Here is a 15481-nt window from a genome sequence, read left to right as displayed (position 1 = left end):
GGAATGGCAAGGGATATGATCTTGTAAATAGGAAAGCTGTTACTTAAAAATTGTATTGTTCACCTACTAGCCATGTATCTCTTGAAATCATTTTGTCATGTTTACAATGATGTACCTTATTGGTAACAAATTATTAGCTTGATGTTTAACAATAGTGCCTTTAGTAAATTATTTTACAACCAAAACACGTTGTTTTTTGTTAGATCAACTTAGCAGAATGTATAAGTCCACAATGAGATGTACTGTAAGAAATCTGTTTCTGTTCATTGACTAGGTTTTAGTTTTGTTATTTTAATAGCCGTCATTTTTTTAGATCAGTTTTAGGTTCGTAGCAAAACTGAGCATAAAGTACAGAGTTCCCATGTACCCCCCTTCCTTGACTTCAGACACACAGAGCCTCCCCCATTGGTTTTAGTTTTAAGGATTTAAAAAGTAAAGGGCTAAGTCACTTACTACTTTCTCATATATATTTACACTAAAGTAAGTACTGAAACAAGCAACTATACCATTGTAAACAACATAGCTTTCAGAGTTGTTTTAACTGTTCCACTAAAATTAGGTACTAAAAGGTGTAGCAGTTTAAGTATAAAGTAATCCTTGACATTAAGAAACGCTAGACTCAGGTATCTTGACCACAGTAAATTTTTAATGAGGTATAATAATGTTTGTTAACAGTTGAGGTAACAACTTGCATAGGTATTTAATCGATGAATGATTTTAAACCTTAGCCATTTAATACTCGAGCTGTAGTTTTGGCATGAATGATTGATTTGTCTGTTCAGTGATAAATTCTCATTGCACTTCATGATCAGCTGCCTCAAATGATTTCAACCTGCAAGCAAAACCCACTTGAGAAAAAAGATAAATGATCTTCCAGTGGTTAACACTTAGCTAAGATCTTACATAGCTCATCTGTAGAGGTTAGTGGATTCTCATCTTTCTGAATAAAATTAAATTAGCAGCTGTAGGACTTTAAGCTTGTTAGGGAAGAGCAAAGAGTATTACATACTATATTTTTAATAAAATGCAAGTGTAATTTTTAATTTTAAAAAAGTCAGGGCCCAGTGTTTGTTGTTTGAATATGTAAGAGGCTCTTAGTATTCACATAATCCTAGCAAGAGTAACTTAATCCAGGCTTTAGTTATTTAGAAAAATGAGATACTGAATATTTTGCCCAGATGCCAATATCTTCTGTGTCCTATGCAATTTTTTCTCCTCAAGACTTATTTTTATCCCTTTAAACTAAAAATTTCAAGATACAATATAGTACAAAGCTGTAAGAGATCTAATGTTAAATATATAAAATGAACTCATATCCAAGTTGAACTGTACTTGTATTACATCATAATATACTGTTTGTTTGCTACATTCAGTTTTTTAATGACTGCTTTATTAGAATCTGGACAAACCTATTTGCTGCCAGACAAATCATTATTATAAGTCTCGGCCATCATTGTTTTCATGTCCATAGTACTGAAGTCATTTAAACATGCTATTTATAAAGCTGTCATCTTCATTTGTATACAGTTTGACTATGCCAAATAAAGAACAATTATTAAAACTTAATAAATTTTTGAAAAAAGGAAGTTCCAATAACCAAAATAATGTCTGTTCTGAGCCCTGTAACACACAAAGCCTCAGGAATATTAATGAGTGTGAGCAATGAGTATTTAGGTGATACCTTGATATTTCACTTTGTAGTAGTTTAACTCCCTTTAGGAGGCAAAGGTGACTTCAGTATACAAATCTGAAAGAAATGCCCTTTTTTTTTTGGTAAGACTATTAGTGAAGAAAGTCTAATATTCTGTCTGATAAGAATTTGTATAGAAAATAGCTATAAAAGATAAATAAGAAATGTATAAAATGATGCCACCTGAACTTCTTCAGTAGAAGATTGCACAAATTCATGATCTGAGCCAATTAAGACATCAAAATATAAAAGAGGTAACACCAGTCTGAGGTAAACACTAAAAGTTTAAAACTCCCAAGTACTTGAAAAAAGTTTAGTTACCTGCTGACATTGATACACATATACTTATGCTAACTTCGTCTGTAAAAAAGAGATTTGTTGTAGTTAGATACAAAACGTGTAAACATAGTGTGCACTGATTAGTAAGTAAAAATAAAAACAATGAAGCTTCAAATTAAGTCAGCCCTTTTTAAAAAAAGTATATATACAAATCACAAGAAGAAAGCCCCACTGTCTTTGGATCAGCTAAGGATTTCATTACAAGAGGCATCAGCTTCTTCACTGGGATGCTGGCTACCAGACAGGAGTTCTGGAGGCAAGAGTTTAGAATGTCCATTCTCAGTAACTCGCTGGGTATAAAACAAGATATAAGCTTGGGCCTTGCATACTTCATCCATAGTGCACATGCTTAGCTTGGAATCATTGCAGTGTACCCAGAACCCTAGAGTGAAGCACAGAAATACATCTTAATATTTACAAAGGAACTTTAGAAGTTTCTAGTATAAATGAAAACATGGATTTAAAGACAGTTTCAGTGAGAGTTAAGCTGTTTTCAAAGGGAAAATAATTGTCTAGCCAATTTATTTCTTTTAATTAGAAATACAGCTTGGGCAGTATGTTACTCTGGAATTATCTACCTTTATCCTAGAAGTAATTTGAAGTTACAGAATCTGACCGATTAGTTCACTTGACACTAGCTTTAATTCCTGGTATAATCTTACCAGTTAATGCTTTGCTGGTAATTATACTGTAGAGCAAATAGTGTACAACTCATGTTAGTGTTAAATTAATTGCCTTCATGGGTTATTTGGGCCTTTTGTCCATACCTCTTTTTTCTAAGGTTCATGGAGGCAGTAAGTAAAAGTGAGTTTTATATGTTTGTTAGAACTTGAACTCAAAGTTTGTTCCAAATATCTGTGATCCCCCAGTTCGTTAGATGCTCTGTTCTTTAACGAAAGTAACTGAATTAAACCAGTAAACAGAGGACCTACTCTTGGAAGTGTGCCTTTAGCACTCTCTGACTTTTAATTATTGAGACCATCCTTACTATTTTATCCCTTCAGCCCTTATAAGTCAAAACTACTGCAATCCTGCATAAAATACCCCATTTTCTGCACAAATCCCCCTGTTTTTTATGAACAATACTGCAGAAGCATTCTTCTTGAAAGAAAACAAGAGGTCAAGTGGCTTTGCTTAAGATTACTTAGTGGTCAGTTTAGAAACCCCGAAAGCCTGAACTCCGGCTTCCAAAAGTCTAACCCAAGATAAAATACTTTTTCTCGTCTCTACCTCCTTCGGAATTATAACAGTAGGCAGTGTAGTGTCCTGAGCCAAATCCTTTCCCGTGGTGCATTACTACAGCAGATAAATCATAGATAAAACATTCTGGTCTGAGGGATTTCAGGGATTCCCTGCAGCAATAGGGCTCCATGTTTAAGATTTCTTCAAAGCCAACATGAACACCAATCTTCTCTCGGTTATTACGTCCTGACCACCTACGAACAAATCAGGGTAAAATTATCAACAAAATCAAGGGAAAATAACCACATACCAGGTCCAAACTCATAATAATAGAAGGCCTCAGAGAGTGTAGAGTACAATCATATATATAATAAATAGTGTAAATAGAAAATCCTTTCAATGCTAAAGTTGGCTATAAATAGAGGAATGTAGGCTTATTTACCAAACAGGTACAGTCAGGTTGTAAAATAAATTACTTGGCTTCTGTAGTTAGATGACAGTATAGGAAGAAAATTAACTTTCAGAAAAATATGGCAGTATGGCATTTTCCCCCTTTGAAGAGAAATTCAAGACACCAAAGGGTTTTTAATTCTTTACTGTCTTGTCCATACTTTGAGGAGGATGTCCCAGAACCTAGAGTTTGTTCCTGGGAGACATAACCTGGACCTTTCTTGGCCAGGGGTGGAGAAAAAACAAAACAGGGCACCTCTAATTCCTCAGAACACTTCAGAACTCTTCATACTAAAAAAATACAAACTGTGACCCTTCCCTGTGTGTAAATCAGTATAACACCTGTTAGTGACAAAACTCAAATAATGTCCCTGTACTGTCAGTTTCTCAATCTGTTGGTCATGCTTCCCAGTATGGGATCTATGCATGTAAAGCAATGTTTTCATCTTATGCATAGTATGAATTGGTGCTACAGGGGAAAAATAATGTAATATATGTTAGTTCTTTCAAGAGATTATAATCCAACTTGGGGTGGTATGGTGCAGAGACAAAAGAGAGACAGATGAAAATATAGTATTAAAGTATTGGGGCTTCCCTGGTGGCGCTGGGGTTAAGAATCTGCCTGCCAATGCAGGGGACACGGGTTTGAGCCCTGGTCAGGGCAGATCCCACCTGCCGCGGAGCAACTAAGCCCGTGCACCACAACTACTGAGCCTACGCTCTAGAGCCTGCGAACCACAACTACTGAGCCCACGTGCCACAACTACTGAAGCCCATGCACCTAGAGCCCGTGCTCCGCAACAAGAGAAGCCACCACAATGAGAAGCCCGCGCACCGCAATGAAGAGTAGTCCCCTCTCGCCACAACTAGAGAAAGCCTGTGCGCAGCAACAAAGACCCAATGCAGCCAAAAATAAATAAATAAAATAAAGTTTTAAAAAAAGTATTAAAACATGAGGTTAAGACAGTAGGAGGTAGAGAAGGGAGAGGGGCATATAGACAGGTTTTATGAAGGAAAAAAATGTGAAAATGCTTATTATGTTAAATGTGGTATGGAACTAAAGGTGAGACTTGCAAATTATGTCATCTTCTGGACTAGAAGTCATATCCCAATCTTTCCCTATTAAATGTATAAAAAAATCCTGTATCCAGTGTACCTTTAATCTTAGTAAAGATGGAAGACCAAGCATGGAAAATAATGGGACTTGCTTAACCTAAGTTTCTGTCATTCTCACTTTACTCCCTTTTATTTTACCATAAAATTCAAACCTTAAATTATTTAATTATGCTAAATAAATACTTAAAAGTTATCTAATTAGAAAATATTCATTTCTGCCATTTGCAGCAACATGGATGGACCTAGAGATCATCATACTAAGTGAAGTCAGAGAAAGACAAATATCATATGACATCACTTACATGTGGAATCTAAAAGGATACAAATGAACTTATTTACAAAACAGAAACAGACTCACAGACTTTGAAAACAAATTTATTGTTACCAAAGGGGAAAGATACGGGGGGAGGGAGAAATTAGAAGGTTGGGATTAACCTATACACACCACTATATATAAAATAGATAATCAACAACGACCTACTATATAGCACAGGGAACTCTACTCAATACTCTGTAATAACCTATGTGGGAAAAGAATCTGAAGAACAATAGATATATGTATATGTATAACTGAATCACTTTGCTGTACACCTAAAACTAGCACAACATTGTAAATCAACTATACTCCAATATAAAATAAAAATTAAACAACAAAAAAAGAAAATATTCATTTCTATCAATAGGTGGGTACCCAATGGTTTTTTCTGCTGATAAAAATACAGTAAAATGATAAAGAACAAGATAACACTATAGCCAAAATTCATAATGGTTTACTTCTGAGAGGGAGAGGGAATAGGACTAGGAGGCACACACATTGGAGCTTCTAAGGTATTAGAAATGTTGTTTCTTATGCTTCTTAAAAGCTCTTGGGCTCCCCTCCCCAACCCCATTCTCCCTTATCTTACATACCCTATGTATTGTATACATTGGCAAATACAATAGTACTTTTTGAATAGATGAAGAGAAAGGAAAGAGATAAATGTGGTGGTAAAGGCAGCATAAAAATGGTCTCTGAATCAGAAATATGGCATGAAGCTTCAAAAATGTTTTTGGCAGAAGATGGAAGGGGGTCAAATAGGTTTAAATTAAGGTGAGCTTTAAATGGCAGATTAAAGAGGCAATTATGAAGAACAGGAGGTTCTTCAACAATTTATAGTAGCCAATTAAGTACCAATTTAAGTACCAGAAATTTAAGTCCTTTCAATTCTGTCTTTATGGAATCTTATATGTTCTCACCTCTCCATGCTCCCTGGCCCTTGCTACCTGGCCCTGAACAATATTCACCTCCTAACAATCTTCCTGTTTTCATTCCACTTGATTTTACACACCATGGCAGGTCTCACCAGACTTTTCACTAAACCTTTTGTTATATACCCTTTCCTTCCTTCATACCTTTGTTCAGGTTGCTCTCAGGCTAAAGTGCTCCTCCTCCTGTATACACCCCATTTATTCACTTAATATTTTGGGGCATCTACTATGTACTCAGTTCTAGGCTTTGGAATATAGGAATGAAAAAGACAAGATCCCTGTCATTACTGAGTTTCTGTTCGTGGGGAGAGAAATAAGTAAATAAACTATTGCAGATAGTGGTTTTGGCCATGAAGCAAAAATAGGGTAGGTAACGTGACACTGAAGGTTGGGTGGTGCTACTTTTAAATAGGATGGTCAGGGAAGTCCTCTCTAAAGAGATGAAATATGAACTGAGATTTAAATTATACAAAGTCCTCTATGCCATTAGAGAGGCTTTGGGAATGTTTAGATTTTGCCTAACTCCCTCCTCCAAGGCGCTGATAAATCATTTTGTATATAGTTTGTGATACTTGGTATTTCTACTTCACCATTATTTCTGGGCATGCCTGATTATAATCTTATTGAGAAAAGAATCCTACCTTATATTCCCCAAAGAATATGAAACAACATCTGGCATTAAAAAGCACTCATATGGTATCTGCTGACTGTACTTTTAACAGCTTAAATAAATAACTTTAGTCAGTTATTTCCATTAACAGTGATTATCTCTGGGAAGTGGGACTGAGAGGAAGAGGTACTTTTAGTTTGGGCTTTTACATTACCTTCTGTAATGTTTGAATTTTTTTTTTAACATGTATTCCTTTAATTTAAAAAAGACAGAAAGAAACCGGCAACAACTAATATGTACAAGAAACATGATCTCAATAGTTTTCAAATCATAGCACATAAAGTAACTTCTCATTTCTTAAGAGAACAATAAACTCTTAAGTTAACATGGTTATTGGGCTTCCCTGGTGGCGCAGTGGTTAAGAATCCGCCTGCCAGTGCAGGGGACATGGGTTCGAGCCCTGGTCTGGGAAGATCCCACATGCCGCGGAGCAACTAAGCCCGTGCGCCACAACTACTGAGCCTGCGCTCTAGAGCCCGCGAGCCACAACTACTGAGCCTGCGTGCTGCAACTACTGAAGCCCGCACACCTAGAGCCCGTGCTCCGCAACAAGAGAAGCCACCACAGCGAGAAGCCCACCCACTGCAACGAGCAGTAGCTCCCGCTCACCGCAACTAGAGAAATCCCACGCACAGCAACGAAGACCCAACGCATCCAAAAATAAATAAATAAAATAAAATAAAAAATTAAAAAAAAAAACATGGTTATTACAAGGTATGAAACCATATGCTTTGATTAACCAACAGATTTGCCAACTAATTTATCTAAATATATTTCTGAAGACTAAAGTTTTTTGTTTTTTTTTTAACTGCTTGGAACTGAACTGCTATACCATTGTTCAAATATTTTCCAAGCATGAAGCAATTGGGTTAAATACTCTCAAGTTATAGATTTAAATTTAAAAAATTTTATACCTAAAATATGCTGAATACTCTCAAATCAAATACTCTCAAGTCATAGATTTAAATTTAAAAAATTTTATACCTAAAATATGCTGAATACTTTCAAATCAAATCCTCTCAAGTTATAGATTTAAATTTAAAAAATTTTATACCTAAAATATGCTGAAAATTAAACACTATAAGCAGAGACTTACAAGGAGAATGATACTAGCAGACCGAAATGTGAGGGGTCTGCTGATCAGCAATGCATTCTGCAAGGGCAGATAATCAAGGATAGTTATTGAACATGGTGTCTATGATTAGGGCTAGAGACAATGACAGAATTTTTTTCCCTTAAAAAAAAAAACACAGAAGTAGATAAGTCATCTAGCCAAGTATTAAAATTTATTCTACTACTAACCTGAATCGTTTGAGATGTAGTCTGAGAACCTGAGGTAGGTGGCAAATCATAAGCTGTTTCTGGGCTTCTGTGAGTACAACTGGTTTTGAGGAAAACCTTCTACGCTTTGCTGTGATATTAAAGACAGAATGAGATGCAAATTTAAGGATACAAGGAAAAGCTGAGTAAACTCAAAATAATTCAGACATGTATTATCAATTAAACATCTACTGCGTTACAGGCATTTTACTGTGCTAGAGATAAAGGCATGGCCTTGCCCTCAAGACACTTAGAATCATGTAAACACACAAAACTTATGAGCTAGTCAAGGTATACAGACATGTAAACAAATAAGCACAGTTGACTCTTGAACAACAAAGGCTTGGACTACATGGGTCCACTTACATGCAGATTATTATTTTTTTCAATAAATGTACAGTCGGCCCTCTGCAGGTTTCGCATGCACAGATTCAACCATGGATCGAAATTTACATCCACAGTTGGTTGAATCCGCTGATGCGAAATCTGCAGATACAGATGACCTACTATGGAACTTGAGCATCGGTAGATTTTGGTATAAAAGTGGGTGCACCTGGAACCAATCCCCCATATATACTGTACATGATTTAATATAATCCTGAAAATAAGGCAACAGAACGATACTGTGCTATAATATTTTAAAATGGATTTGGCTATGCCAACTAAGAGGAAAAGTTAAAACTCTCCCTAAACATACTTTAATATACTCTTACCAAAGTCTAATTAAAAAGTTTCATGGTCGGTTCATTTCTTGAGGCTAATCAGGATCCCCAGAGCATGGGACCTTCCTTCCAAGAACACCCATCCCTGCTTCCTGGGGATCCACCCCAGCACTGCCCAAGAAAGCAAGCCTTTACTAGCTCAGCATCTGAGGTCTCCCTCAGTATCTTGCTATTTTAGTACCAAATCTTAAACAAGTGGAACTGAGGATTCTTTTTGTTTACCCCCCTGTTTCTCTAGAGGTCCACCTATGGACCTTGTCCTGGCTGGGCCATTGGCTACCAAAATTTGCTCTTGATGTCCAGGAGCTATTCTTCAACTTGTACAACAACTGTGACTCCAGCCGTAGCAGCAGCTGCTTCTCACGTAGGAAGTAGAATCAGTCCACCATGAGGCTGTCCTCTAACCCATCTCCTCTTGCTACCAGAAGCCTTTCCTCCAGGTCTATGCCCCTGAGATCCAGGTATCGGGCTGCTGCTGAATGTCGAGGACCTACCTTTGGATTGTCATCCAGAGATATATGGTCCAAGTGTAGCTAGACAAACGATGTTAACTCCTTGAATTATAATTTTAAACATTTGCCATTATGTATTAAATTAAAGCAGCTCTTTTAGGCCCTTATTTGGTGGACCCAGGACACACACAAACATGTTATAAAGCCATATTCTGCATTTATTCATATCTTTCTACTCCCAGATTTGGTGATGAAAGCATCTAGGACCATTCACATTTATGTCCAAGAAAAAAAATACTTCACTATACAAATTTGATAAAGGTTTATTTTCTTTTAACCTTATAAATCTTAGGCTCCTATAAATTAACAGATTTTATATTAGGCAGCACACAGAAAACAATGGTAGTATAAGTTGTTCTAGAATACTATCAACTGATGTGCCATTTTTTCAATGCTGGAACAGCCAATGTTTCTTTTATATTACCTTAGAAGTTTAGTATCTAAAGCCCTAGAATCATTTTTTCAGACATGGAGCTTAAGGAGAATATCTGCAAATATAAAGTATAAACACTAAAATGCCATGTACACATCGACAGAGATAAAGAAACTGGATAAAGACACAGAAGATCCGATGTGGTTTTATATACCGTTTGCCTGGAGGATGATGCTTCTTTAATTGAAATGGCTATTTCATCCCCCAGTGCTGGGTTCCTATGCTCGCCTCTATCAGAGAGCTTATCATAGTAGATCTTAATTGTCTGTTTCCTCCATTAGGTATGTGAGCATCTTGAAAGTGTCTTACCTCTATCCACAGCAACTAGAACAATGACTAATATAGAAGAGACGGTCAGTAGATGATTTTTGAATAAATTTTTGTTTTTATGAAGCAAAAGTCCATAGCAGCAGTCCAGCTATATGTCTTATTTCCTATTATATAAGTATGTATACACACACACACACACACACACACATATATTATCTATATATCAATGTTTTGATATGTAGCAAAAAGACTCATAAAGCAAACATTTCATTCAGTACTAAATAACATGGTTACCTTTTACTATTCCCCTTGGCTACTTTATTCTGCCCTCACATATTAAATTTAAATTTTATTTTATGAATCCTTTCTATAATTTACTATAGGATCAAAAAAATTTTAATGTCATCAATAAGGCAAAACAAACATATAGTTCACAAATGCCAATTAAAAAGTAGAACTATCCAGCCAAGTTTCTTTTGATAAACTAACAGTTTATTTCTATACCTGCTACTAAAGGAATTTATTCCAGCTTCCTTCATTTGTGTTTCTCTTTGCTAACCTTAGAAAAGCAAAGAGAATATACAGCTTCTACTTACAATTACACTGGTCACATACGTAGATTTTTCCTTCTAAAGCTTCGGTTTCTGTGAATTTGGCCAACATTTCAGTAACCAGACATGGCTGGGAAGCAATATCTTTTCCACTGCATTGGTATCTTTCTGGAAATTCCAGTGACAAGTCCCAGAAAGGTTCTATGGTGTTTGATTTGTTGTCACATGCAAGACATGTAACCTGCAAATAAAAATATTAGTTTCTCAGATTACAATCCTTCTGTCAAAATATTTATTCCTTTCACTAGAAGTCACTGCCAGTAAATTAGCTCTTCTTCTGAAAATGTACTACCAGAATTCTGAATAATCTGTTTTATATTATTTTCAGGGAATAATTTTTTTCTTCCATAAACCCATTATGCATTGATGGGCTTTAACTACTAGGCATTCGAAAAGCTCCAAGGGCATTAGTCAAGTCTGAATTTAGTAGAAAACCAAACCGTGGACTCAGTTATATACCCATTGTGTGTATATATATGTGTGTGTGTGTGTGTGTGTGTCTATACATATATAATATATATGATATATATTTATATGCATTTAATTTAATGTGTTTAGATTATTAGACTTGAGGTTCTTTACCCTTTTTCCTTCCTCATCTTTCACTGATTGATTTTCTCTCCCCAAATCTCTATAACCTTTTAACCATGATACAAGTAAAATACTATTAGTATATTTTTATATACAGATTTTAAAATATAGTATATTTTTATATATGGTATATTTAGTATCTATTTTGAAGCCCTACCAACTGATAATTTCAAAAGATAGTACATATAACATAAATATACATATAATATAAATATTATACATATAATATAAATACTCCCACTTAAAGCAAACGTCACTACATTAAAATCCTCATCAAAATATAGGAACCACACAGAATATGAGGTCTTTCTAACAACTTATGTAGGAAATACAGTAACTGGAAAAGGAAAGAATAATAATTTCAGTAAAGCATTCAGCAGGATTTAATGCCAACAAACACTGCCCATAACTGAAGACAGACTCTATAGATCTGAAAATCCACACATGATACGAAATATCACTAAACTCTTTCATAAAAGCTACATTCCTGGAACAAACAAAAAAATAAAGAGGCCAATTTTAATGTAGATTTTAGATTTAACACATTGACACAAAGAAAATAATACTCCTGGTGTTTAGTTTGGGGACTCACTAGGACCGTGGTCTGACCTTTTGAGAACAGTTTCTTGAATTTGGGGGCGGGGTGGGGCGGGGCATTCCAACCTCTGAATCTCCTGAGATGACCAGTTTCCTAAGTGTTTATTACACATTGAAAGGAAGAAAGCAAAATGCTGGCATAACAATTTTTATTAATTTCAAGATTCATCCATAAAGGAAAAAACAAGTACATAACCACTCTCGCACTATTCAAAATATAAAATGGTAACTTTCTGGAAAGAAATTTGCAGCCAAGTATCAGAAGTCCTAAATTTTGACAAAGTAATTCTACTTCTAGGACTCTGTCCTAAGGAAATCATTAGAAAAACCGTATTAATTGATCGTGACATTATAATGATGGAAAAACTGGAAACAGTTTACAAGTCAACAATATGGAAATGGTTAAATAAATTATGGTATATACATATGATGGACACTGAAATGTTGTGAAAAGAATGATCAAATATTTTGATGACTATGAAAAATCCTTACATTATTAAATGAAAAAATGAAAAAAAGCAGGTAAATTCAACATGACCATACAATTAGGGGGGAAAATATGTATAAATATTCAGAAGAAAAATAAAACCTAGATGGAAATATACCAAAATATTAATAGTTTTATGTGTGCGTTATACGGAGTTATGGTACTAAGGGATGATTTTTCTTCTACATAGATTTACTGTACCATATAGATTTTCTATATGGTATATATTATTTTCTTTATAATTGTGTATTTTAACTTTTGCATAAAAAGTTAAAAATGACAGAGAAAGATGGTGGAAAAATAAAATTGCATGCAACACAAGAAGCACAACTCTTATGTGCTAATTGACACAGTGTAGAATCTATACATTTCTGAAATATGAAGGGAAATAAACTTCATAGATATTCCCTAAGAAGAAATACATTTGAAACATTTAAACTACATTCCAGAAAAGTATGCTACAAAAACAACAGGTGGTATCATTACCATGAAAGTTGAACTGAGGAACAGAGGCATGTGTATAGGGGCCTAACTGCCTCAGTTAAAAAACAAACTTTTTTTTTTTTTTTTAACATCTTTATTGGAATATAATTGCTTTACAATGGTGTGTTAGTTTCTGCTTTATAACAAAGTGAATCAGCTATACAAATACATATATCCCCATATCTCCTCCCTCTTGCAAATAAACTTTTTAATAGATTTTTATTGAGTATAATTACTTCACAATACTGTGTTACTTTCTGTTGCACAACAAAGCGAATCAGCCATATGCATACTGACTTACTTCACTCTGTATGACAGACTCTAGGTCCATCCACTTCACTACAAATAACTCAATTTTGAATAAACTTTTTTTAAAGCTCTATGCTCTGGAAAAGTAGAGAGCCGATGTCTAGTAATAGTCTACCAACAAGTCCACTCATTCTAGAGAATCAGTAATTAGATGGAAGATTCTGGTTTTGTGACTTTCACAAGAGAAATTTTTGCGGGTGTAATTAAAATAAAGGAAAACCATTTAGGATCTTTCTAGATGAAATCACATTTATTTATCTTAAAATTTCGCTACCTACTTGTTAAAGTTTTCAAACCCTGCCCCCTTAGGTTCTACAGGAAATCCTCCAGGGCTACTCCTTGGTCCCTGAAATTTCTCAAGTGTACACCAAATCCATTCCCAGTACAAAAGTATCTTCAAATCTGTTCCTTGTGGGATTAAACTCTTCTCAATCCCTCAGAGAACGAATGCAATATTATTAACCTAAGAAGCTCTGTTTCCTGATTCCCTCTCCCCATCAAAAAGCTTTAATACCATGGATGTAAAACTACTTCCAATGATTCATGAAGGAAGCAACTGTAAGAGTGAGCGACTTCTTCATACATTGTAAAAGTGACCAATTTTGACCTGAGAACAGTACTAGCGCTAACATACTAGATATACAGAGAATATGCATTTTTTTAGGCTTCACTTTATGAATTCCCCAAGATGAAAATAAGATTTTAAAAAAATCCATACCTGACTAAGAAGTTGTCCATGAAAGATGTTATTTACAACATTCAGAACCTGCTTGATAAGTTTCCTTTGAGAAGTGGGGATAAGAGCTGGTAACCTGGTACCAGTCGTCTCTAGTTCATGTTGTATTTTATCCAAAAGCTCACAAAGAAATTCCTGAGCATCTTGTTGGGCATAACCACGAAAAGCAGGAATTAGTCTCCATACTGAGTGTAGCATAGCAAATGGTGAGACCAAGGCCCACTTTCCAGACCACATGACTTGGAACAAAGTATGCAATTCATGACAGAGAGAAATGTATTGTGAACTTGGCTCCCTTGGCTGAATAAGTTCCATCTTTCTACTCTTTGATGCTCCACCGCTTAGTCCTGATGATAAACTTGGATGTCTGGAGCGAACAGAGCATGTTTCTTTTTCTTGGCATTCATTCATTTGATATACTGTATCTGTGATTGGAGGATGCTTATAAGATGATCTTGTTTTATCACTAGCTGTCACAGCTAGCCATTGGTTCAGATCAAGTTTTAAAAAACATTGTCGAAAAATAAGTAAATGACTTAACACTTGAAGAACAGAATTCATATAGCAAGTATTTCCCAAATTTCTCAATCCTGTTACACCAGGAGTTACTATTGGCCTTCGTTTAACAGAGGAGTCACTGGCTTCTTTTAGTCTTACATCTTCTGAGGTAGATACTACTTTATCTTTTGCTGGTGATGCTGAGGCTTGCAGTGGTACTTGAACAGGAGCTATTTCTACTGTGGTGGACTCAGCTAGACCTTGCAAACGTAAACTCTTTCTTGGAGGCATACTTTCCAATTCTGCTTTAACTTGATACTCTAGTTCTTGCCGTCTTTTCTTCACTTCTCTTTTTGCTATTTTTTCCTGAAATTGTTCTTGCCTTTTTCTTCCAGTGGGTGACTGTTCAAACCAAGTTCGAAAGATTTTACCCATTAGTATCCTTCTCCTGTGCCAAAGAGCAGTATACATTTGATCTTCATTTTGAAGCAGAGATTGGGTGCCATCATGTAAGAAATAAGAATCATCACTTGTACCCATAGACCGTAAAACCCTTCCACTACGAGTGGTGCAGTGATAATTTTGACTTTTGATTGCACTTAATGTACTTCGTAGTAACTTCAGGTCTCCAATTGCATTATCATTAAGAACATAATCATCACAAAGGTAACAAAAAACATACATCTCGTTCACCTCCAATGCAACAGGATGACTGCTTTCTTGAAAGTGCTTGAGTGCATGTTCTTCAATATATCTTCCACAGGCCACATGGGAACAGCTAAGGCAAGCCCAAATAGACTCAGTTGTATTGCAGTCCACACAATGCCATTTCTGAGGGTTGAGGATGGAATGGTCTTGAGCAAGCCGCAACTGCCCAATGTGTTTGCACTTATCCATTGTTAGCATTTATTTAGTCTAGCTGAGAAACACATAATCCAAACAAGTCTCTGTTCATAACATTTGAAGCATCTGAAAACTAAGCAGAACAATGTCAATTTTTAATAAAAGAAAAACAAAAAGCCAATATTTTTCTTTTTCACAAGGTATTTTTCCAGGAATTATTTTATTTTTCCAGGAATAATTTTATAAAATTGCTCTCTCTGCTCCCAATATCTGGGCTGCCTGTCATAATACCATAGGCAGTTCTCACTTTTCGTTTACTCTAAACTTCACTAATCTTTCATCCACCTTGCTCTGAAAGCACACACACATCACTT

General features: G+C 35.5%; 1 protein-coding gene across 1 annotated transcript; it reads right to left on the bottom strand.

Moving 5' to 3' along the window:
* Nucleotides 1–2167: 2167 nt before the first annotated feature.
* On the bottom strand, nucleotides 2168–15183 carry USP44 (ubiquitin specific peptidase 44). The gene is made up of 5 exons (XM_061205462.1): nucleotides 13749–15183; nucleotides 10549–10744; nucleotides 7998–8106; nucleotides 3260–3465; nucleotides 2168–2411 (listed from the first exon to the last, which is right to left on the bottom strand). The coding sequence occupies exons 1-5, from the start codon at nucleotides 15168–15170 to the stop codon at nucleotides 2212–2214; spliced, it is 2133 nt and encodes a 710-aa protein (XP_061061445.1). The 5' UTR covers nucleotides 15171–15183; the 3' UTR covers nucleotides 2168–2211.
* Between the last annotated feature and the right edge of the window lie 298 nt (nucleotides 15184–15481).

This window comes from Eubalaena glacialis, chromosome 11, assembly GCF_028564815.1.
Source record: "Eubalaena glacialis isolate mEubGla1 chromosome 11, mEubGla1.1.hap2.+ XY, whole genome shotgun sequence".
In the NCBI taxonomy this organism is placed as follows: domain Eukaryota; kingdom Metazoa; phylum Chordata; class Mammalia; order Artiodactyla; family Balaenidae; genus Eubalaena; species Eubalaena glacialis.
The sequence above is the reverse complement of the archived record's forward strand: the minus strand, read 5'-3'. Positions and strand labels throughout refer to the sequence as shown.

Bases quoted from the DNA above. Each gene is read 5' to 3' on its own strand.
- USP44 (XM_061205462.1), bottom strand. From the start codon at position 15,170: ATGCTAACAATGGATAAGTGCAAACACATTGGGCAGTTGCGGCTTGCT. The intron at 8,107-10,548 runs GTAAGTAGAAGC...TTAATATCACAG, and splicing joins CGTATGTGACCAGTGTAATT to CAAAGCGTAGAAGGTTTTCC. The intron at 2,412-3,259 runs GTAGAGACGAGA...GCTTCACTCTAG, and splicing joins CTGTTATAATTCCGAAGGAG to GGTTCTGGGTACACTGCAAT.